At 42.6% G+C, this 25563-nt stretch overlaps 3 protein-coding genes across 4 annotated transcripts; 2 read left to right on the forward strand and 1 right to left on the reverse strand.

Annotated features, from left to right (window-relative positions):
* Nucleotides 1–5228: 5228 nt before the first annotated feature.
* Nucleotides 5229–8841, forward strand: LOC146638894 (uncharacterized). Of its 2 annotated transcripts, none has more exons than XM_085371480.1 (4): nt 5229–5541; nt 6675–6976; nt 7566–7677; nt 7814–8841. In XM_085371480.1, the coding sequence occupies exons 1-4, from the start codon at nt 5229–5231 to the stop codon at nt 8839–8841; spliced, it is 1755 nt and encodes a 584-aa protein (XP_085227606.1). The 2 variants fall into 2 exon arrangements, with proteins under 2 accessions (XP_085227606.1, XP_085227612.1); XM_085371486.1 differs by having other exon boundaries at nt 7817–8841.
* Nucleotides 8842–13148: 4307 nt separating this feature from the next.
* Nucleotides 13149–14322, reverse strand: LOC146638895 (endonuclease domain-containing 1 protein-like). The gene is made up of 2 exons (XM_085371496.1): nt 14023–14322; nt 13149–13757 (listed from the first exon to the last, which is right to left on the reverse strand). Exons 1-2 carry the CDS (start codon nt 14320–14322, stop codon nt 13149–13151), a joined length of 909 nt encoding a protein of 302 aa, XP_085227622.1.
* A 4982-nt stretch (nt 14323–19304) lies between these two features.
* LOC146638896 (zinc-binding protein A33-like) lies at nt 19305–24760 on the forward strand. The gene is made up of 6 exons (XM_085371502.1): nt 19305–19847; nt 20575–20670; nt 22406–22639; nt 22812–22834; nt 23193–23308; nt 23995–24760. The coding sequence occupies exons 1-6, from the start codon at nt 19320–19322 to the stop codon at nt 24558–24560; spliced, it is 1563 nt and encodes a 520-aa protein (XP_085227628.1). The 5' UTR covers nt 19305–19319; the 3' UTR covers nt 24561–24760.
* The last annotated feature ends 803 nt before the right edge of the window (nt 24761–25563 follow it).

Here is a 25563-nt window from a genome sequence, read left to right on the forward strand (position 1 = left end):
ACAATTACAAAAGTCGCTAATGGCCCTGCATTAATAGCAACACATATTTAAACAACTTCGGCCTCTTACAACTCACTATGGGCCTTTTCCTTCTCCACCTCTCTCATTGAGATTTAATTCAATTTTATTTACATAGCGCCATATTATAACAGTTGCCTTAAGGCACTTTATATTGTACGGTATAGAGAAACCAAAGACAACCCCAACAATCATATGAACCGCTTTGAGCAAATACTTTGGAGACAGTGGGAAGGAAAATCTCCCTTTTAACAGGAAGAATTCTCCGATAAAACCCGGCTCAGGAAGGGGGAAGGAGGAATGGGGTGGGAGGAGGAAGAGAAGACAAAGACACGATGTGGAAGAGAGCCAGAAAAACTAGTTCATGCATTTATTATTTCTCGACTGGACTACTGTAATACATTATTATCAGGATGTCCTTAAAAGAAAAAGGTGAAAATCTATGCTATGCCTTCTAATGATATTGCCCAAGGGTAGAGTTGGATGTTCAGAGGACTGGAGGAGCCAGGGATCAAACCACCAACCTTCCAATCAGTGGGTAACCTGCTCTACCCCCTGAGTTACAGCCGTCTGGCTGCAGGTTAAAGACTTTTTTTTGTCTCTGTCTTGGTCTCCTCGCGACTTTGTCTTAGTCTTGACTCGGTCTTGGTCTTGTCTTGGTCTCGATACCCTCTGGTCTTGGTATTGTCTTGGTCTTGGTTTAGGTGGTCTTGATTACAAGTCTACCTAAGGGAAGCATGTGTGATGCAATTGGAATTGGTCCTAGCACCCTAAAACCCTGTGGAACTCCATAATTAAACTTACTGTGTGAAGAGGACTCCCCATTTACATGAACAAACTGGAGTCTATTAGATATATATGATTGAAATCACTGCCGCGCAGTACCTATAATACCTGCAGCAAGCTCTAATCGCTATAATAAAATATATGATCACTGCTGCACTGAGGTCTAGTAGGACAAGCACAGATTTGTCCACTGTCAGAGACCATAAGCAGATCATTTGTAACCTTCATTAAAACTGTTCCTGTACTGTGATGAACTCTGAAACCTGACTGAAACTCTTCAAATGAACCAAATAGGCTATATGCCTTGTCTCCCATCCGTCCGTCCATCCGTTCACTTCCGCTTATCCTTTTCAGGGTCGCGGGGGGCGCTGGAGCCTATCCCAGCTGTCATAGGGCGAGAGGCAGGGTACACCCTGGACAGGTCGCCAGTCTGTCGCAAGGCTAACACACAGGGACAGACAACCATTCGCACTCACATTCATTTGCACATTCACACCTAGTGACAATTTGGGTTATCCAATTAACCTATCCCCACAAGCTGCATGTCTTTGGACGGTGGGAGGAAGCCGGAGTACCCGGAGAGAACCCACGCAGACACGGGGAGAACATGCCTTGTCTCCCAGTTCTTCTAAATCTTTGTGACTATCCCACTTTTTCCTTGCTAACCTTTTCCTTTGAATTCTTTCCTGTATTTCCTCATTCCACCACCAAGCCTCTTTATCCTCTTTTCTCTGTCCAGAGGATAGATCAAACGCATTCTTCAACATTTCCCTCAGCACTATAGCTGTACTTTCACAGTCATCTTAAGTGTCTTAACGCTTCCTTAATACTCAGAGCCTGGCTCAACTTTTTCCTGAACTCTGTGCAACAGTCTTCCTTCTTCCGCTCCCACCAGTTAATCCATGGCTCTGCCTTCACTCGTATCCAAAGCCATTTTACAGACTACTATTGAATGGTGTCTAGCTACATTCTCCCCTGCCACCACCTTACAGTCTCCTGATTTAATTGAGATTGCACCTTTTGGATGTGCTTAGCTTCCTCCAATCTTATACATCAGCTAATGTTCCTTGCTCTCCTTAAAGGAGGCACAGGCATTTCCATCCTTTTCAGAAAAACCCCCACTAGCATCTGTCCTTTTGCATTTCTCTTCTTATCACCATACCTACCCCAACCCTCCTTATCACCTCTGTTTCCACTGAAGTCTACTCTCTCCATCCTGTGGAACACTTTCTAATGCTTCATCGAACTTACTCCTTCTCCTCTGAAATTTTGCACCATCTTTCCAGCTGGGGGGAATCGTAGTTATTTTTAGGGTTTTTTCCTGCAGTTTCAGGCTCGTAGGCAGCTTAAGAAATCTTCTGTCTATATCTCAGGTTTTCATGAAGAAATAATCTAATCAAACTGACCTCCTTAAGTATTTACTTTCAAGAATATTGCTCCATGAAATCTAGAAGAATGTATCACTTGCATGTCTACAAACACAGAATTCCACTTATTTGCTCCATGCTAAAATTTGTCTATGGGTTTTCTTCTGTATGTGTCTTAGATTCGGTCCTTTTGTGTGGCACTTCATTACTGTCATGTTCTGATTTTAGGCACATCAGACACCAGTGAAATTCTCAAAAAAATGGGCACCCTTATCCTTCTCCACAGATCTGTCAGTGTCGATTTAAAAATATCTTGCATGTCTCCTCTTTCCACATCGATAAAACTCAAGTACTAAATGAATGCTTTATTATTTCTTTACCTGAGCTGCAGTCAGTCAATTTCTATTTTCATGTCCACATTGTGACTGAAGGCCATAACAAAGCTGTATGAAAATAGCCAGTTGTCACATGTTCCCATGCTTCTTGCCACTCGATCCCCTCCTAACACTTGACTTCTTTCTTCCTTCTCATTTCCAGGGTATCTTTAAGGTTGGTTTTGATGAGTCTTTGTCTCCATGACCTCTGAACTTCAACAAGTAATGTTCTAGCAGCTGTTTCCTCCACACAGCAAGCCTGGACAATATCCAATCCTGCAAGAAGTGCTTTTGATGCAGATCCATAAACCACACTCTCATACTCAAGATCTAATTAGGGCAGCAATATCTGCACTCCATTCTGCTCCTAAAATACATAATGTTTATAACATTTTCTCATTTATCTGCATCACTCTGTGTGTATATAGCAACTTTCCATGTCACCATGCGCTTGCAGGTGAGCATCAAATTGATGTGCTTTCTTTCTTGTTAAGAACATTATCTGTGTTTGTTTCCACAAAAATTTGATCTCCAATTTCAGTGCTGCTAAGTGATGACAGACTCTTATCCCTCTGTCAAAGGATATGATTTAAGATTATTTTCCAAAAATCCTTATTTCTGCATTATTATTATTATTATTATTATTATTATTATTATTATTATTATTATTACTACTATTATTATGCTAGTCTTATTTTTAAATTTAGGCAAACTGATTTACAAATGTATTTTCAAACAATGAAACAATTAAAACCCTTTAAAGTGACATGAACATGAACATGAAAAACTTTAGTATTCTACTATGCTAACTTTGTCGTTTTTTTCTGCAACTGGTAATGCAATTGTATACGCACTTCTGTCTTAAAACTACTAAACTATGAACAGAGGTGGGAAGTAACTAAGTACAAATACTTCGTTACTGTACACTCCCTACATTTTTAAAGAAATATCCGCACATCTGCTACTACTACTTCTACTACTTACATTTTCTAACAGACTCTTACATTTGGTTCATCTATAGCGTTTATACTCGGGAGTTAAAAGTCGGTGGAAGGAGTGCATGTGTTTTTGTTTGCGATACTTCAGAAACTGTCTAGCGCTACAGAAGAGGAGACAGCATGAAGGGAGTTACGTTTTTATTAAGTAGTAATTTTAAATCCAACTTTTCTGTCAGCTGTGTGCATTTTGCAGCACAGTCTGTTGCTAGTTAAAGTACCAGCAGATGTATTTCACAGAGAGACAAAAGAGAGAGCTAACTTGTAGAAAGTTAGCTCTCTTTGATATAGAAAGATGCAGAAAGATAGACAGAAGGGGAAGAAGACAGGTTATATGTAAGGGTAAGGACTGATAAACTGAAGATTTAAATCTTACATATGATGTCATCATTTTCAATCACGCATTGGATTTGTATATAATATGCTGTAATAAATTATGTATATTTGTTTTGTCCTGCAAAACAAGCTAAGCTGTACTAACTTTGTGTTATTCAAATGTTGCATGAAAATACTGGGTAGTTTTGTCCACGATAAACAGGTTCGTTTGCATTAATGTGGTGAATTCACAGCAAAGCTCTGTGTTGGATTGGTGCACAGTGCCTGTGGTGTTCATGGTCAGGCTTAGGTTGCATCAAGTTGCAGAGATGAATTTGCATTTAAGCTGATGATGTTCAGGCTCATTAGCTGAATTCCAACTTTATAAGCAAAAAGTTGTTTCAGTAGCCTACTTCAACTTTTACTGGAGTATTTTTTAACCTACTGCTCAACTTCTGCTTAAGTAAATAAAGTCTGTACTGTCGCCACCCCTGACTATGAAATTGAGAAGAAAACGTGTGCAATCATGTGACAAATGGGTCGTGCTAAAAACAATATCAAGCGGAAGCTCTTCTGTATCCTTATGTCTTTAAAAAATCATCACCACTGCTGAAATTATTATATAAAAAGTGGCTTGTGAAACCTGAGTGCTTGGTATTTCCAGGGTGCGGCTGCTCTTGAGTGTAGCGTAATTACGGTACCGGGCATGCGTAGTGTTCTCAAGAATTAAAAGCAGTGCTGGATGAGGCGAGAAGGGAACTGGCAGGGAGAGAGAGAGGGCAGAAGTTGGATGGCGCTATCCTTTGTCGCCGTATTTCGGCACACAAACAGCTGCCGAGCGTCTCCGTGATCCGTGAAATTACACCTTTGCCGCTGTTTCACGCCGTGGTGGCTCCTCGGTGTCATCCGACAAACGGTGCGTATTCAGGGCTAAACTAGCCAGTCTGCTAGCACTTTCCAACGTTACGGAGAGGCTGCTGCTCCAGCTGTACTTTAACATTAATGCACGCACAGAAGCATTATAAGTTTACTAACAAGCCGGGCTGACGGGGGTTGTGATTTTGGCGTTGATTAACCAGCATCGCCGCCTTGGCACTGCACAGATTAACCGGGCAGGTATAGTCTTTAATTAAGTTGTAATAGAGGCGGAATGACCGTGATGCTATTCACGGAGCCCTGTCTCATTTCACTGCCGTAATCATTTAGGTTTATTTTTTAGCAGCAGGTTAGCCAGTAAAGTTAACCAACAGCTGCTATGGGGGAGAGTTGATCACACGATCGAAAACTTTTGCGATCATAGCAGGAAAGCTGTGTTACAACTGATCACGAACTGTGTGTGAAACCGTCATCAGATCTGCAGCCCCGCGGACAGGATGATGGAAGAATCGGTGACCACATTTGAGACGCATCTGACCGCCGTCATGGACAGCCTGATCCGTGCCTCGGTGTGCGAGATCACCAAACTCTTCCAGGAGACAGTGAACGACTACCTGGTGGAGCTGTCCCTCAACAGGAAGGAGAACGAGGCTCTCAAACTGCGGCTGAGGCTCACAGAGAGCAAACTGAGAACCGAGCGCAAGTACGGCATGGGCTGGGCTGCCAACCGCCGCAACGCCGGGCTGGTGGCGGCAGCAGCACCGGTGGAGGAAGCTGGAGGCCGGCAGAAGCGAAAACTTGACGTGACTCGTAAGTATTTGCTGTGTGTGGCGACTTGGAGCTTTTCTTCCTGTTTACCTTTAGTTTGCATGATGTATACAGTTCAATGGCAGCTTATCAGCACATCCTGCAGTATTTCCCTATGATTGTGGCTTTAACTTGAATAACAATGTGAATGCTATGCAGTCTAGGTGCAGTTTATGTGAAGACGCACTTGTTTTGTTGGAAAACCATCTGGCAAGAGCTGATCTCTCCCTCCCTCCTCCTTCCTCACCCCCCTTCCTCCTCCGCCTCCTCTTCATGATCGCTCTCCCTCTGTCCTTCACCTCCCCCTCTCCTCTCTCCACTGCATTCTGTCCCTCCTACTCCTTTCGCTCTTTCTGCATTTGCTCACTCCCTCCTTTCCTCTCTTCCTGCCTGGTTCCTCTCCCCCCCACCTCCTTCACTTCTCCCCGTCTCCCTCCAACTCTACCTCCTCCCCTTCCCGCTCCTCTTCTCCTCACACCCTCTTCTCCTTTTCTTATTCTCCCTGCCCCCACCTCCTTCTGCTCTGCTCTCTCTCTACTTCATCACGTTGAACACACACACACTCCCCCTCTCCTCTCCTGCTTCTCACCACCTCCACCACCCTCCATAATTACACACTCCCTCTCCACTTCTCCTCTCTCTCTCTTCCTATCTCATCTTTTTCAACTCTCCATCCTACTTTTATCTTTTTCTCCTTCACCGTGCCCTCCTTCTTTCCTCCTCTTCCTCCTGCCCCTCTTTTGACCCCCACCAACTCCACTTCTTCCTCTCCTCTCCGCCTCTCTCTCACTCCTCGCTGTCACATGTTTTTCTCTCCTTTCTGCTCTCTTGTCTGTCCTTCCACGCCCCCTCTCCTCAACTCGTTCATCATGCTCACTCCTCCTCCGCCGCCTGCTCCCATTGCTCTCACTCCTGTTCCCGTCTGCATCTCCAATCCCCTCATCCTCCTCCTCTTCCTCGTCTCCCACTTCTCCACCCTCTTCTCTCCTTCATCTCTCCCTCCCCTGGCCTTCCAATCACATCCTCCCACCTATCTCTCTCCCCCTCATATTTCATTTGCTGTTCTTCCTGCTTCTCCCCCTCCCCTTCACTTTCTCCTTCCTCTCACCTCCTTCACCACCCTCCCTTCTCCACAGGAGGCAAGTCAAAAAAAGGCCCAGCAGCAGCCTATGGCAAAGCGTGGCCTGGAGGTGTGTGGGAGGAAGGAGGAGGAGGAGGTGGTGGCGGTGCTGGTGGTGGTGGAGGAGGAGGAGGAGGAAGTGGAGCAACTGTGGGCATGGTAGCAGGAGCGGGAGGAAGAGGGGGGAAGGAGGCCAAAGATATGTACCTCATCCAGTTCCCCCGGGATGAAGAAGACGAGGGAGGGATGGTGGAGGAAGAGGAAAGGGAGGGCAGCCTCAGCGGTGAGGGGGAGGAGAAGGCCAACATCAAAGAGGAGGTGAGGGAGACAGGCTTTCTCAGAGGAGGAGTAGGAGGAGAAAGTGGCACAGCATCTCTGCTCTGCTCTGCAGCTTCATAAACACTGAGAGAGCATGTAGACACAGACAGACAATAATAATACAGAAAGAGTTTTGCTCAAATTCTTCTTCTATCAGATCACTGCAGAGATATAGTGGATAAAGTGAAGCCTATTGATTTGATATTTAGCTTCCAGAGGAGCCAGGAGTGGGGCTCTTCATATCTCATGCACAGCAAGCTTTTAGGGAGAAACACTACTGTTAGAAAAGCTTTCCACCACATCACCAAGTGGCAGGACGCTGATCCACTCTTCATTTCTCTTCTGGATTTGAATATTCAAACCATGCATAATGTGCATAAATTTGCCTCCCTGCTCTGTGAAGTCTTTCACCGCTTGAAAGGAGTCCTTCACCTAGCTGTATCTTTATTTCAGGTGCATTGTAAACATATCATGTGGAAATTTAACAAGCTTTTTTAGAACAAGAGTAAATTTAATAGTGAATGTCTCATTGTACCTGGACTCAGTCGATTACCCAGTACAGTAGCTCTCTTTCTGCTTCTCTATGCAGTTGGCCCAAACAGAGGGTTATCAGCCTGCCTCTCTCCGACTAATCAAGGAGGCTTTGAAGATGCATCCGCCCAACCAGAACCTCCACGCTGGCTCCAGAACCCCGAGTGAAGGTAATGAGCCCAGGACTCACTGAGTGAGGGAGGGCAAGTTAGAGAAAATGTTCAGAGACCAGTACTTGAAGGAAAACGGAAATGATTGCCCACACCAGCTCGTTCACTCTCTCCTCCTCCTTCTGTTTCTGCTCAGGAGATCTGTCAGACCGTCCCCCGACTCTTCATCCAGGGGAGAGTGAAGAGGAGAACTGGAAGGTGGGCTCTGCAGAACCATCAGAGGGAGGAATGACCATGGATGAGCTGAGGGGCCTGGAGTCTGCGTTAAGGGCCGAAAGAGGCCGCGAGCAGGCTTCTCAACATGACTCAGAAGTGGTTTGTGGGTCCGAGATCAGCTTGGCCCCTAAGTACATTGGTCTCGATGGAATGGAGCAGGATGGAGAGCTGGAGCCTCAGCCACCCACTCTGCACAAAGAGGACCAGATAGGACAAGGCAGGGTGAAGGAGGGCGAGAGGTTGGGAGTGGCTGGGGATGTGGAGCTGAGGTTAGGCTGGTCAAAGAAGTTAAGAGAGAGCGACTCAGCTGCGGTCATGCCTGTAGAGGATGTGGTGGAGCACGGAGAGTCGGAGCATCCGCCCCACCTATCTGCTCCGGGGAGCGTCTGGGAGAGCGCCGGGGAAGAGGAGGGCGGCGGGGACCTGCTCCACTTCTGCCCACAATGTGGAGGAGGCTTCACTTCGGAAGCCGAGCTGGAGGAGCACCCGTGTCCACTAGGTGGCGCCCATTTACAGAGCAGCGGAGCAGAGGACAGTCTTTTCCCTTGCGCTCACTGCGGCAACACGTTCAGCCACGCCTGGGCTCTGAAGAACCACGAGTGCGCCTGCGCCGCCGAGCGGCCGCACTGCTGCGAGATCTGTGGGAAGCGTTTTACACACTCACGGTCGCTGGAGCGCCATCATCTGGTGCACACGGGTGAGAGGCCGCACCGTTGCCAGCACTGTGGACGCAGCTTTAGTCGCCTTGGTAATTTGGAACGGCACCAGCGGATTCACACAGGTGAACGTCCATACGGCTGTGAAGCATGCGGCAAGCGCTTCAGCCGTGTGGAGTACCTAAAGAGACACCAACTCATACACAACAGCGAAAAGGCAACACTCCAGTGCTCCAACTGTGGAAGGGGCTTTAGTGATGTGGAGCAACTGAAGAACCATCAGTGCTTTTAGAGGCTTCACAAGAAACTCAGTTTAGGGAAAGAACAGTGGGGTTTTTTTTAAAGTTTTTTTTATGGTTGTGGTAGAATTTAGCTGATGAATGTGACTGTTACAATCTCATGTCTTTCCCTGTGATTATCTTTAAGATAACAAAGCACATACATGGCAGACTTTGGTCGAGTAAACAATGAAGGCACATTTTAAAAAGCTGGCAGGAAGGACTGGTTGGTGTTTTTGTGTTGAAAGAGAAATAAAGTCAGTCTCTGCCATCTAGCCATTTTAACTGGAAGTATTATTATTTGTATGTACGTGCACAGCCAGGACTTATTTATAATGATGAATACATCGTTCATTCATACCTCTTTATCAGTACGTCAAAGCTGATGGCCTTGTTTTCTTTTTTGGATGACATAATTGACAGTTTGGTATTTTGTATGTTTGTGTTTTCGTCACATTGCTAGAAAATAAACATCTTAATTCATGAGGAAAAGTTTCGAGTTAGTGAATAATACGCCATAAAGCTTTTTTGTGTGACTACCTTCATCATAAATTTTAATTTTCAGCCATCGCTAGGCAACATTGTCATTACACATTCATTCAAGGACTAAAAAATTTGCTGTTCAAAGAGCTGCTGCTTTTTCAGAACTTCTTGTTAATGATGGCTATCAAATGGAGATGCTCGCCAGCCACTTTATTAGGTACACCTGTTCAGCTACTTGTTAATGCATGTGTCTAGTCAGCTGACTGGATGCATTCATGCATGTCAAGACAACAAATTCGAACCAAGCATCAGAAATGGGAAGAAAGATTTAAGTGACTTTAAACGTGGCGTGGTTGTTGTTGTTGTCATGTGGGCTTGTTTGAGTATTTCAGAAGCTGTTTATCTACTTGGATTTTCCCACACACAACCATCTCGAACTATCTTGTCAATATGGACCAAACCCTCTGACGAGTGTTTCCAGCATCTCCCCACAAAGTTGATTCTGTTCATCTGGACGTAGCGGTTTCTGTGAGAGAAACATTTCATCACTCATCCAAGTGATGTCTTCGGTCTCAGCTGACTTCTGTTTCTGATGATTTCTATTTAGTCAACTGAGACTGAAAAAGCCACTTGAATAAGTGAGGAAGCGTTTCTCCCATGGAATAGAAACAGAATCAACTTTCTGGGATTTCCTTACCCAGATGATCAACACTTTCCAGCACCTTGTTGACTCTATGACAGGAAGAGTTAAGGCAAAAGGCAATCTATTAGCAAGGTGAAGTGGTAGGTGAGGGTAGATTGATGTTTTCCCTCATGATCGCCCACTCTACAGCTAAGTCCTGATATTAGAAAGGTGGTGAACCTAATTCGCAAAGTCCTCTCCACTCTCAGGATTATTTCTGTTCTTCCCACAGCAGCATGATGTGTGTCGAGGGGAAAAGATCTCCAAGTCAGGAAGTTCATATTTGAAGAAAGAGCAAAGTAGACCATCTGTGCTCACTAACGACAGCCCTGCTTGTCATCTATCCAGCCCACTTCAGGCTGGTTCTGACGGGATCTTCAACTTACCTCGTACCAGATGACTCAAGGGCCGAGTGCTGGAGTTCTACCCACAGTGTAATCATGTTTCTCAGGGTGTCGATGGCCTCGCAGCTTTTCTAGTGCAGCATGGGAGTGAGAGGGCCCTCAGTTTGAATAGACCTGCTTTTATCCTCAAACGCTGCTTGGCTTTCCGTCACATTTTAGAAAATGCGTGTTGGGAAGAGCTTCACGTATTAATCTGGCTGAAAAAAAATGTTTCATCTTTATGACAAAGCTGTTCATTACTGCCTGCATGCAGGCTGCAGTCATGCAAGGAAAGGGTTGCATGTTACATGGCCAGAGTTGTTCTGTTTTTATCTACGTCGCTTCTTTGTGGTTATTATGAGTAAATAGAAAGTTAAACGTTTTACGGAAGTAGAAAGAAACTGCTCTTTATTTGAAGTCTTATTGAATTTATCTATTTTCAGACCTTAAGGAAAAGTCAAAACTAGATCTGTTAAGGTTAAACTAATTCACAGTGCACTGGCGAGACTTTACTGAGCTAAACTGTAATAAAATAGATTAGGCTGATGAATAGAAGTGCTTTCATACAAAAGTCAACTTATTTTATGTTGTCTGAGTCATGATCATATTATATCATCATATCATATCATATTATAATTATAAAAAATTATATTATTATTATTATTATCATTAATTATAAAAAAATATTGCCATATTAGACATATTCAAGTGTTGGGCTGTTGTTGAGAGTTTCTTTTGTGCACTAGTTATACAGATATAAATCTCACTTACTGATATTTCTGATTGACTGAAGGGCTTTCTTGCACTATGCAATGAAAACAGCACTTTGACATAACCTGGCACGCTGTGTATTTGACATAAGATACTGTGTCTTCGTAGTTTTTAAATAGCGGCTAAAGTCTAGAGTAAGTTAAAAAAGACATAAAACTGTATGACACTCAGCAGTTTGGTTTGTTTGCAGGTTCTGGGTGAGCGGTGCGTGAATGTAGAACAACTACAAACTAAGCTAACAAGCCGTGTTTGTTAGCTCAGCCAGTCAAGTTGGATGAGAGAGAACCCTGGAAAGATTCATTTCTGGCCTCCTGACCCAGAACAGCTCAGTTGTGCGGCAGCTCTAACCAGGACGGCTCCACTGGTACATTTTTTGCAACATCAGGAAATGATAAAGAAAGAAACCCCCAAAAGTCAGGGTTGAGGCTGTGAAATGTGTTGCACGGATCTCAGGCAAACCAGTGTTTACTGAGACAAGAAGAAAAACAAAGATCCAAGCAAATGGATATGATTTAAATAGTGGTTCATCATTTGGCTGTTTGCCACGTGATTGTGCACATCGAGTATAGCTAGATGTGGTGCACAATGCAACAGTTCACAATGCAACACGTGAAATGTGCATCCCATTTAGCACCATGTTTTCAGTGGCTGGAAGAGCCATGCAGGAGTTGCGGTGTTGTAGCATTTTCCTACAAAGAGTCTGTATCCAGATATGTTTTCACTGTCTCTATAAGTATTAAGTCTTTGTCTTTTTAAAGAAGGCATAAAAAAGCTGTCCATCTGTCAGAAGGTCAGTTTGTTTGCAGAGTAAGGGTGAGTGGTGCATGAATGTGGAACGACTACCAGATCAGCTCCAGCGAGCCATTTTCTGCAGGAACAGGAAAGACAACAAGTAAAAAAGAACCCAATCACATCTTATTTGCGGTTCAGACATTTAAGTTTCATCATCGGCCCATCTGAACCAGAGTACGACCTCATTTATTAGAAAATAAATGTTGTTAGATAATAAATTCACTTCCTGTAGCTTTTTACCAAGTGACAGTACAGTTCCTGCTTGCTGATAAATTAAGAAATGGCCAGAAGAAAGAAGGGGCGCTTGTGGTGTTGCAGCATTTTCCTTCAGAGAGTCTGTCTCCAGCTTTATATCAAGTTTTCTATAAAAATTAGGGCTTCTTGAGATTGGAAAGATTGGAAATAACACACCAAGCACAAATGCTGTGATGCTATCTATGGGTAACCACTATTTAAACCATATCCATTTGCTTTGATCTTTGTTTTTCTTCTTGTCTCAGTAAACACTGGTTTGCCTGAGAACCGTGTTCTTTGTGTCACTGAAACTCGCTCTCTTGTGGGAACCAAATTTTCTGAACATATAAAAACTCACCATACCATATTTCGACCTTTATTTAGCAACTGTCAGTTCACAGCAAGTCTGCGGTTTATTTATTTTCTTTATGTGGTCAAATAATTCATGAGAAATTCCTCATTTCAACTATTTTTCTTTAGTTTGACACAATCATCATTAAATGTTGAACTGGGTAACGTCAGTGGCAAACCTCTGAAAAAAAGTGACCCAGAAAGCTTGTCTGCCCCTAAAATGTTTTCTATGATTTAATGCTGAAATTCACTAAGTCATTTTTGTAAAGAGGAAAAAATGAAATCAGACATTTGTATAGACTTAGTATTTATTGATAGTGTTCCAGCTCAAATGTACATTTGTAATATGTAATCAATAACTGACTCATGTTAAAACCAGTGCAGTTTTATTTAAAAGAACTGAGCGCTTGCTACTCTCTGTGTTTGGCTTTTGAATCTATTGGAGAATAAACATTAAAATCACAAATGTGAGTGAAATGACCTTAGCAGGAGGGGAAATTACATTTTTACAAAGTCAATCAGGGGGAAAAAACTATTTCAGTCCATCATGTCCTCAATAATCAAGCAGAAGCTCGATAATTAAAACTGCAGCGAGTTTATCAGAGTCCGGTCAAGCTAAAGGCTTTTATGCCTGACAGCGGTTATCAAACAGACTGATGGGCATGGCCAGTCTTTTTGCCAGGATACCCTCCAGGTTCTCTAACGGCATCCTCCTCACATCATAGCCCCGCACGCTGGGCTTCGCATTCTTATTAACCGGCACAATCTCCTCACCGCTGTTCGGGTCGTTTCTTCCAACTGCAGCACACGTGGGGAAAAACCGCTTCACATTATTAGGGAGATCAGATTTGAATGATGGGCAGCAGTAGGCAGACCACATGTATTCAGGAACAGACACCCTGTTATTAATCCAGTGGTCCCCAGATTTGTATGGCATGGCCCCGGTGATCACGTACATGGTCCCGTTGCAGAACATCTTGAAATCTCTCAACACGTCATTCTCCAGTTTGCTCCAGGGTCCAGAGTTGGAGCCCTCTTTTTGGGGGACAATGTTTGTCAGGGTAAAGGTGGCTTTCCGGTTGTCGAGGGTCTTCTGGTGCAAGCTGGGATTGAGATGACCCTTGGTAAAGCTGGAGTTCCTGTAGTCATCAAGCACCGCCTGGCTTTCAATCACATTCTGGTCGACAGGGGTTTCAAAATGCTTCATATCTGGGCTGGCACCGGAAAATGCCAACTGACAGACGGAGGAAAAAGGACATGACCATGTTTAGAAACTTTAAAAGAGTTTGCTGCTTCTGTTTGACTTAAACAGTCACATAGCTTTAAACATGACCTCATTTGAAGATGCAAATGTCTCTTTCTTCATGGGTTCACAAAAGAAAACATATATGTGACTGTGTTTTTCATACATGTGTTTTTTACGTATAATCTCTATTTTTCACCGGAAAAAAACAAACAATGAACACAACACTATAAAATAAGTGTCTGCTCCTTCTTACCTGCGGTTCATACATCCAAACGGATTTGGGTCGTTTGCCATCAGCAGGACTCAGTCTGTACGCAGAGAACAAAGGCACTCGACGCTGACGATCATACAGGCTGGCAAAGTGGTACTGGTTTCTATAGCGCTGGCATATTGGCTGATATCCTGGTGCGCTGACACCCTGTGGGGGAGTTTTATTATAGAAGAAATTAGGGCAGTGGGAGAAGTCCTTGCCGATCTCGCCAACAACCAGGCTACAAAGAAGAAGTAGAAACAGAGCTCTGATGGAGGGTTGGAGCAAATTCCTTTGAGACATCTTCTGTAACAGATGAGCAGGTCAGCTGTAGATCAGAAACAGATTCTAGTAAGCAGACGAATCCCCAGAGTAAAATAATCCACAGTTGTTGTTTGTTAGTTCTGCATCTGCAATCTAACGCTGAGGTTTCCTCATTTATACCAAGAGCGTGGTAACAGTTCTTACCCACCCACATCGACGTTTACAATCAAACTTCCCCTGCTAACGAGCAGTCAGGCTCCCTTCTGAGAATCAAGTTTGCGTCACAGATTTTTAAAAAAAATCTTGGATTCTTTTCAAATTTTAATCATTTGGAAATTTCGTCAAGGTAAATGGATAAATTTGGACCTACACACTTGTAGGAACACCTTGAGTTCTACAAATCCTGGGATTTTATTTGTCACACTATGTCAGTCTGATGACACACAACATGCACTGATGATATTAGTTTTAAAAAGAGCAAAAAACGTGTGGTAAAGTCACAGGAACAGACATTGCCTTCCCTGTTTGTTGTCTCGTACAAGTTGATTTTTTATCTTGAGTACACTTAGTCCAGAATTTTTAATAGCCAGGAGAATCTCCCTTATTATACTTTGTACCTAAAAAAGAGAAACATCATGGAAAACTTTGAGATGTGTGTCTCGTTTAAGGCAGAGCGGTGTGACATGCGATGCTTTTCATAATGAAAATCAAACACTCGTTTCTGTTACCACTGTCCTAAACCAGCTCCAGCACATGTTTAATGCAGCATCAGGTGTTTATTGACAGTCATTTGACAAATTATGTATTTATGTAATCACATGCTGTCAAATATTTCTGTTTCTCTTTCTGTCTCATTGGTTTCGGTGTAATGCAGTTTTTCCTTCTGTCATCAAAACTCCGCTCGATGTCAGAACCAGTAGGATTCTGAAAGACAAAAAAAGCTCCTCGCAGAGCTTCCCCGATTTCTCAATTGCCAAAATAGCAAATGTTTACTAGCAGTATGTGGCTTCTTTATTTTGTTATGTGCTCAATTTGGGGAAATTCTCCATTTTAGTCAGTTTTTAATCAAACAAATTATGATTCACTACATTTAGGGATTGTCAGAATGCAGAAAAAGCAAAAAATATGAAAGAAACCATGATCACAGCAGAAAACTACAGATTAGATATTTTTCACACATCTAAATGAAACACATCCTGATACTTATGTGTGAAAGGAAAGTTTGTTTTCTACAAGCTACTGGTTCTGTGTTGTAGTAATGGTTTTCTGTATGACTTTATCAGTATCTCACATCACTGGAGGAATTGTGGTTCACTCTTCTTTACAGCGTTGGTTGCAAAGAAGACGGCTTGTGTCCATCTGTTTAATCATGGACATCAATTTAAGGTCTGAAATTTCTCTGGGACATTGCAATATCTTGATGGTTTTGTTTTTCTGCCATTCTGTTGTAGATTTGCTGCTATGCTTGGGATCATTGTTTTATTGCACGGCCCAGTCATCACAATAATGGGTGCTTCCATGTTCTTTTAGAGCAAAGAGGCTTTCTCCTGATAGTCCTTCCAAACAAGACAAACTTGTTTATTCTTCTTCTAATGGTCATGACCTTTAAAATTTAACATGCTAACTGAGGCCTGTAGAGTCTGAGAGCTTTTGGGGTTTCAGCAGTTTTGCATTGTTGCGAATTTTTGGAGTGAATTTGCTGGAATTTCCAATCTTGGGAAGATTATGGCATTGTGTTAACCAACATCTGAATGCTCTAAACCTCTGCTTTTATAGAGCCGGTCATACTTGCATTTGATTAGCAGTGCCTGACTACTTCACTTTAAAAGTAGAATGGGAGGCAGAACCTTCAGCTTCCTGGCCCTCTTCTGTGGAGCCAGCTCCCAGTTTGTATTCAGGAGGCAGACCCCTCTCTACGTTTAAGATTAGTCTTAAAACGTTTCTTTTTGATATAGCAGATAGATAGTTAGATTCTTCCCACTGTCGCCAACTGTTTGTGTGATTTGGTGCTATATAAATAAATTGAAATAATTAAATTACTTCTTACCCACTTAATTCCAGTAGTAAGGACGTATTTAATTTTTCACAGTACTGCACAGGTGAAAATATATTTACATAATAACTGAAACTGACTAAATGTATACATATTTAAGATTATACATATTGGATACATATTACCTCTGGTTTTAGTAAGCCTGACCGCATATTACTTGGTATTATTCAGCCATCAAACCTCATGGAATTACTCTCTCACTATCTACAGCATTTGTGGGCATTGGGAAAATGTCATATTTACTGGTTTCAGTTTTCTATGATTTATAGGATTTTAAATGTGTGAAACACACTGCCTCTACATCTAGCCACGATTGATCTGTTTCTACAGAAATGCAGGATGTTACGGTGTAGTGAAAAATTAACACAGAACGCACACAAATGCAGAACAAAAACTATAAATGCCATATTTACTTTCACAGTGTTTATGGAGAAGTATACAAGTACAAGGACCGGTGTCTTTGTGGATCTAAAGAAAGCACATGACAGGGAGCTTAGAGCGGAACTGTGGGACTGCAAGAGGAAGTCAGGAGTGGCAGAGAAGTATGCGAGGCTGGTGTAGGACATGTATGAGGACAGCGAGACAGCGGTGAGGTGTGAGGTAGGAGTGAAATGTGGGGATGGCATTACATCAGGGAACTGACCTTCCTACTTAAGATGGTGATGGACAGGCTGACAGATGAAGTCTGGAGTCTCCTTTGACAACGGGTGTAGGGAGCAGGTGGAAGAGAGCCTAGGTGGAGGTATGCTCTAGGTGAAGAAAGGAGTGCAGGTAGGGTGGAGTGGGCTTCAGGTGTGATTTGTGGCATGATAGAAGAAAGAATGAAAGGGAGGATTTACAAGAAGGTAGGAAGACGTGCTATGATGTATGCTTTGAAGACTGTGGGACTAACAAAAAGACAGGTGGCAGATTTAAAGATGTTAAGATTTTCTCTGGATTAGAAAGGAGGGCATGCAGAGGACTGTTGTAGCAGATGGGGATGCTAGTGACAGGGTGAGATAATCTACTGTAGCGACCCCTAAAGGGAGAAGTGGAAAGAAGAAGAAGACTCACAAGCTGTTTGAGTTTTTGGGCACACAAAAGTTTAGACGTAATCTCACCTCTCTGAGAAACCCCTAAATAATCTTAGAAATGAGACCATTTGTTGAGAAAATGTTTTTAATATTCATGAGAAAACCACCAGAATGGAAAACTTGTTATAATATTTATTATATCGCCTCCCTCCCAAAATATTCTGATAACTAATTTGTGAAATGGATACAGTTTACAACAAGCTGGTCTCAAATTTAGCGTCTGGAGGAAAAAATCCAGGAGAAAAGGAGCAAATACTGCATCAGTCCTTATCTTAAAAATGCACCTGGTAGACTGATCATCGGGGCCATCTACTGAGCACTCAGAGGAACAACAGCAGGTGGCAGGATGACCTACATGACCCTGACATTAATCATGCAAAGTGTATAAAATTGACTGAGACTAATAAGACTTTATTTGTATTAGCGTGTAATCCATGGACAGGCAGGGATATAATTTTAATTGAAGAACGCTGGCAAGAGTGTTTTTTTTTCTTGGTGTCAGCTACTTTCCCTTCCCTTCTTCCTTGCTCTGTGTCATGCTTTGCTGACTGGAAGGCTGTGTGTGTGTGTGTGTGTGTGTGTGTGTGTGTGTGTGTGTGTGTGTGTGTGTGTGTGTGTGTGTTCTTGGGGATAACCTGGGGAGACAAGTTTAATTTAAATCCCAATTAAAGGCCAAATTGAAGAGCCCTTATACGTGTACGCTAATGCTCTCTTACATGAGTATTAACACACATTTATTCAGTGCTGTCTATATTAAGTAGCTGCGCCTCTACAGTGTAATGCAGTCAAATCCATAAATGCCATGAATGGGACTTGATTACACCGTCACTGTGAAAACATGTAGGGTAAAACCTGTGATGTATATGTGAAGAAGGAAACTCAAATGCATTTCAATGCTTCAAAACTTAGTTTCAATCTTCAAAAGCCTTTAAATGCTTTTGATTCTGTCTGAGATGGGTGTTGTTCCAAAAAGCGATCATCTGATTTCTAATGTTTCTGTATGTTTCCATGTTTAATGTCTTTACTTATATTTGTAAATAGACTGTGATCAATAGGATTTAAGAAGAGATTATACATAAAATATAGAAATTAGTAAAAGTATTTCTGCGTTATTGTAGCTACATTGTAATGAATCCAGCCCCTTTTGGCCACTTAAAACATCTTTATAGAGCTATGATGTCATAATTGTTGCAATTTATGCTGCCTTCTTGGCAAGACCTTTAAAAAACCCTACATTTTTAATGTCAATAAAAACTTTTTCGGTGGATAAATAAAGGATAAATAAAAGCAACTATGGCAAACACTAATTGCAGATTTTACTTTATGACAGGAATTATGTTTCTGTCTCAAAATGACTTGATATGCTCAAAAAGAGATAGGTTTGCCATATGTTTGTATGAGTTTATAGGCCAACAACTTATTCAGAGCTGTTTATATACGGGCAATCGTTTTTTGGAAAATACGGGAAATCACTTTTTTGTTTGTGTCGTTTACCCTACTACACAGAAGTTTCCGCTCACACGTTTCTGATTTATTTCCTGTAAGTGTTTAATAATTTAAAAACTTATAAACCAACAAGTAAGACAATTGGTACAACCCCCTTTTAAAAATTCCGCGTATATTTCCTCGCAGCAATAACGTGACCTTTCTTGTTACTGTTCTCTTCCTTCTAAGAAACCCTCTTTCGCTCAGGGCAATCATAAACACACTGCGCCCTTTTAAAGGAGCCCTTCATCACGCCCAGCCGAGCGTGTTTCTACACGCCTTTGGTCGCTTCCGTGAAAAAAGTCATACTGCTGTCAGCGTCAGACCACTCCCTCTCTGAATGTGAACGGAAGAGCAGTTTAGTCTTCTTTCCCTGTCACAGTGTTTCCCACAGACGTGTCTTCTGAGAAGTATGAGCGCAGTAAATGATGGCGGAGGCCAGCGCGCTTGAAGAGCTACAGTCGGAGCTCACCTGCCCGGTGTGTTTGGAACTCTTCCGTGATCCCGTGATCCTTGAGTGCGGGCACCACTTCTGCCAGGTGTGCATCATCCAGTGCTGGGAAGCTAAGGCGGACGAACTCTCGAGTTGCCCGAAGTGTAGAAAGTCGTGCGCCCGGAAACTGCGACCCAACTCGCTCCTGTGCAACGTGGTGGATAGTGTGCGCAGAGCCCGCGCCATGGACGCGGCCGCGGGGATGTGCGTGTGGGACCACGAAGGTACGCTGGAGATGCCCGAGGACCGCGAGCGGGGTTCCAGCATGAGCAGCGTGGCCTCGTCCATCGGGCACTGGCCACGCCTGGGAATGGGTTTGGATATGTGCGAGGAGCACGAGGAGAAGCTGAAGCTCTACTGTGAGGATGACCAGCTTCCCATCTGCCTAGTGTGCGGGATGTCTCGAGACCACAAGAACCACAATGTCATCCCCATTACAGAGGCTTTTGAAAGCTACAGGGTACTGTTTTGTTATTGGCTCGTTTTTAAGGCTCCCGGTCTTCCAAAAACTTAAATCAGGCATACACAGACATGGTATTGAGATTTGACCAACATAATCACCAAATTTGATTTATTTTTCTACTGTATTTTTTTTCCTCTATAGTGTAACAGCTGGAGCTTCTAGATAAAACAAGCAATCAGAGTTTCAAGGAGTGCCATACTTTACAATGCTTATTGGACACTCCTCTTATTGTACTACATTACTGTAAGTTTCACAAGTATTCCTATAAGTCAAGTCAAAACTACTTTTTTACTACAAAACTCAACTGCTCTAATGTAGCAAGCAGGCTTTTCATATATGTAGCAGTTGTGCTTTAAAGAGCACACTCCCTGTCTGCCCCAGGAGCCTTTGGGTATTTTTGTGCATTACAGGAATTCAGCAGGCCTGTGTGAGCTTTACTACCTTTCAAACCTGGCAGCTGACCTTCATCATGTTGTTTGGAGACCCGCTCTGAGAGGCCTCTCTGTGTGTCTTAACATGTTTAAGCAGTGCTAAATTCCAGCTTTGTTAGATTTTTGGGGTCAGGGCGCTCAGTTGAGGATTGGCGGATGTATGACTCCCATTAAAGACGGGACGTTGTTCGGACTGACGCACAAATCAAATTAACTGTTGATTGAAGCGTAATCTGGTTTATATAACCTCTTCTCAACAAACGTTTTTATGTGATTATCTGTTTGTCCTGCAGGGTAAGCTGTCTGTGGTTCTGGAGAGGGTTCAGGTGCAGACACAGGAGGCCACACTCTTCCAAAAACAGACCAATGAAAAGATCCTCCTCATTAAGGTATCACGTCTCTGTGTGTGCTGGCTGTTTCTTTGTGAAGCACTGTGAAAGAAAAACACTCCAGTGTGTTTGTCCTCTAAATATAACCAGAAATTCTAGCGGCCAGGCAACATTCTGACGCATTCCTCCACCTTTACCTGTCAAGACAGAGGGATGACTGGTGGTACTAATGACTGGTGCTGACACACCATGTTCTTACTCATCTTTTATTTAGACGTGATGATTATCAGGAGCTCATCCTGGACTAAAAAGGGAGGTTCATGAACATTCATACACATCATTTTGTGTTTATCTTCGTCATGCGCTCTTCTTTCACAGGCTGTGCATGTGCCCTAACTGCTTCATGTCACACAGCTTGCGAGGGAACTCAGCTGATAGAGTTTCGACAGGCACAGGAAGAAGTTCACTGAAACGCTCGCTGTGTGTGTGTTAAACACACATATGAGGGTAGTGTTAGAGAATGCACTGGAGCATTTCTGCCGTGGCAGATAACTTCGTCTAGCTCTGCTCCAGGTTATCACAGACCGTTTCCTTTCCTATCTGTGTGTTTAAATGTGTCAGTGGGTGTATTTTCCTGTCTGTCTGTTTGACCCAGTTTACATGCAGATTCACAGATTTTTTTTCTTCACTTCTCCCTTTCTCTGTCAGTATGACAGGATGTGGTTGAGCAGAGGAAGTTTGTCAATTTTTCTTCTCTGTGTTAAAAATACAGACATCTATCTATCTATCTATCTATCTATCTATCTATCTATCTAGCTATCTAGCTAGCTAGCTAGCTAGCAAAAACTTTTATATCTCAGTAAGATATAATAATTTGTGCCACATATGACATAAAATGTATCGTCTCCTCATAACAAATACTGATTTTTCCTATTTAATGAACCACTTCTGGTCTGAATGGTCACAGTTTAAAGTTGTTGATTTAATCTGTTGAACATAAGATTGTAGTCATATTTCCAGAGAAGAAAAAAAAACTGTATTTTTATTCAATAATAACAGTAAAATAGGACACTTCCGGTTTTAGTGTCACACCATTGCTGTCAATGAGAATTAAGTGTGTCCTCATTTTCACTGACACGCAACAGTTAAAAAAAATAATAATATACTTGTTAAATAATAATAACTCTCTAATAATAAACCCTATTAAAACAACAGTATGTAACAGAAATTTCAATTGTGACAAAATAAAACTGAACCCCACCGTTTGTCACAGCATAGCTCGGTATTTTTCCACCCCAGGAAGAGCTTAAAAAGACTCAGAGATCGTTATCATACAAACTCTAAAGCAGTTAAGCATTTTGAAGACAGACTTGGTTTCTGTCAGCTTTAAGGGGCATTTTTGAGTCGTGCTATTGCTTTAACCTCCTAAGACCCGAACTCTTTCATGGCATGCATTTTTAATTTCTTTTTGCTATTTGGGGGACGCGATTAAAAAACAAAGAGTTATCTTTTTATCTGATTTTGGTCTACAAGGGCCAGAGATCCACATATGGGGACATTCGTTTTAAATTTCGATAAAACAGTGGCAGTATAATGTCCTCGTAAGAGACATCAGGCCCTTGTAGAGCAAAATGTAGTATTGTGGTCTAGACAACCCAAAATTGGATGTCCACATATGTGGACGCCAGGTTAGAGGAGGTTAAAAAAGAAAAAAAGTTGTACAAATCAGCTGTGCTTTACCTACTGACTGGCAAAGTTCTTGCTCTCTGTGACCAAATTCCTCGCTGCATTTCAGGAGCGAGCGGGAGATTTGGAGGAGCTGGTCTCTGCAGAGTTTGGCCGTATGAGGGAGTTCCTCGTTGAGGAGGAGGAGCGCATAAAGGAAAAACTGCAGAAGCAGAAGGAGGAGAAGCTTCAGCAGCTGGAGGAGGCGCTCACTCAGTCCACGGAGCAGATCAGCCAACTGGAGATTACAGCCGATAAACTTCGGCTCAAACTTAGAGAAGAAGAAAATCCTGAGCAACTCAAGGTGAGAGAAGAAGAGACGGGGCAGAGGAGAAGGATTTATGGACGAGCTACATATTTCTCATAATCTTTCAGTATACTTTGCTAATAACTGGAGCACATATAAAAGAATACTGAATAAAGAATGAATGGAAGTCCCATGTTTGTAATCACAGGCCTGTTTTTATCTGTTTCAGGGGATCAAAGATTTTATTGGAGGGTGAGTACTACTGTAATCTTATCCAAGAAGTTCTGTCAGAGCTAATCAAATATCTAGGCCATCTTCTCATTTATCTCATCATGACTTTTGTCCAAAAGTCACAAGGCAATCACGTCCGTTTTGAGTTGTTTTCGAACAGAATGAGAGGTTGTGATTGTTCCAGCTAGAAACACATTTTTTTCAGTTTCAAATTTCATTTCAAATGTGGAGAGTAAAGGTTTCGTTAGTTTCTTCTTAAATGAAGGTTACTTGTACTTACTTAAATACTTCGAATATGCTATAAAATACAAGTTCACAAGCATATAGTTTTGGATGTTTCATAATCTTTAAAACGACTTTCTTTCCCTCTCCCTCTCAGGGCAGAGAGCTTGTTTGAGCGCCCTGCAGAGATGGCTGTGGACCTGCAATCTGGAGACTTTCTGGGACCTCTCCAGTACAGGATTTGGAGGAAAATGAGCTCAATTCTTCAGCCAGGTATAAAGATAACACACATCATGCAAACCAAGGTCAAGAGAACAATAGTGCTCATTAGTCATTAACTGCCTAGTCTGGAAAAAACACTGACGCAGCGCTTGTAGCCTCTAGTATCCTTCAAAAACCAAAACCACAGGCCCTAATACAACAAATCCAACTTCAAAGCCCCCGCAGAGCAACAGAAGGCCTTATACAACTGATTTCACAGACTCACTAATGCTTTTTATGACAAACAGTGGTGTGACATCAAAATTTGTTGGAATACTCCTTTAAAAAGATTTGGCTGCGTCTAGAAAAGACATATTTGTGATTCAACTCATTGTTCAGTCTCGTTTCAGCCTGCTCTGACTGGCAGTGAGTTTCAAGCGTGACTCCATTTGTTCTCTGAATTTAACCTCTTTGTTAGTCGAGCGTACACATGCTTACTTTGGGTCTGTGATGACCTCAAACATCACTGCTGTAAAACCAGGCTGCTCTCCAGAAATTTATTTAATCTCTGGATACATCGGAGCCACGTTATTTATATTTAATTTGCGTCCATGTAGCTGATGCTCGTCTTACACTAATTGCGCAGGCTGGCATTCAGTATCTTGCTGAAGGTCACTCCAGAGGAGTTTGGGTGGTGTCAGTTCTTGTAAACATGTTTCACCTTCATTGGTTTGTCTCTGTTTTTCATGTCCTCCCAGCTGTGACACCTGTGACCCTTGACCCAGACACAGCCTACCCTTGTCTGTGGGTTTCCCCGTGTCGCACCAGCGTCCAGGTAGGAAAACTACAAGCGAACCTGCCCAACAACCCCGAGCGCTTCACCCGCTACAACATTGTCCTGGGCTCTGAAGCCTTCTCTTCAGGCAGACACTACTGGGAGGTCGAGGTAGGCTCTAAGACGGCGTGGGGACTGGGTGTGGCCACAGCTTCCGTCAACAGGAAAGATGAGATCAGCCTTTGCCCGGATGATGGTTTCTGGACGCTGGTGCTGAGGGACAGCGGAAACGGCACCAGCGAGTATGAAGCTTGCACTGACATAGAGGAGAACTTATTATATCCCTCCAAACCTCCGAAGAGAGTGGGGATATACCTGGACTACGGTCGTGGCCTAGTGTCGTTTTATGATGCTGGAGACATGAGCCACCTCTTCACATTCAATGATGCAAAATTCAAAGAGCCTGTTTTCCCCTACTTCAATCCCTGGCCGATCATCAACGGACACAACCGGGAGCCGCTCACCATAGTAACGCCACACTGGGGATAGATGGCCTTTTTTTCATCAGAGAACCAACACTGCGCATCAAACGGATTCAGGATCAAACTGCAGACTCTGCTGCTAATCACTTTAAGGGACTTGTCTCATTAGCATTCACACATCTGTCTTATTACAAGGACTTTTTAGGGGTATGACGACGGTCTTGTAAGGCTGTCAAGCTGTGGATGAAACATCAGAAGGACAAGAAAGGCGACACTTCAATCAATCTAGCTGCAAAGAAAGTACATGAAAAGATAATCAATGAACTGTTTAGCTAAAACCTAATCTGTTTGATCCATTATTCCTCTGTGTGCCACCGAGCTCCGTTGCTGTTTGACAAATACTGTTATAAACACAACCTGACACAGTCTTTTATTGTGGTGAGCACACACACTGGTTTTATTCTCAGTCAGTCGAATGCACATCTTCCTTCTGATGGATATATTCAGCAGTGCACCTAATGCATATTAATCTGCACCTAAACTAGTTCCAAACAGATGACTGTGTCTTCTTTTTGAGTAATTTTTGTTGAAACACAGACATTTAAAGAAAACATTTTTGACATTTTGTATTTTAATGTGAGTTTTTATAACTATGATATCAAAACATGGTTTGTTTTGGCTTTTTTAACTGGATTTTCTAGCAAAGTTTTTAATGCTTTTTGTATTTTTTTTAAAGTACTTTACAGAAAGCATATCTACTGCTATCATTCGGCACATTGTTTGTGTTTCATCTAACAATGCAATACCATTTTTTTAAGGTATTCAGTTGTTTTATCTCAGTGCCATTGAAAACATAATGGGTGTAGTATGTTATGACAGTATGAGTTCTGCAGTATGATTCGTCCACCACCTTCATATTTGTCTAACACTAATCTGAAATGTAGTTTACTAATCGTCTGTTTGTATCCTCGGAGTTTAATGTTGTAAAGCAAATGTAATGTGAAGTGATAGTCACCAATGTCTAGATCAGGGGTCGGCAACCTGCGGCTCCGGAGCCGCATGCGACTCTT

The sequence above is a fragment of the Diplotaxodon limnothrissa genome, linkage group LG2, assembly GCF_057381915.1.
Source record: "Diplotaxodon limnothrissa isolate DT_005_m linkage group LG2, D_limnothrissa_male_GT1.1, whole genome shotgun sequence".
NCBI lineage: Eukaryota > Metazoa > Chordata > Actinopteri > Cichliformes > Cichlidae > Diplotaxodon > Diplotaxodon limnothrissa.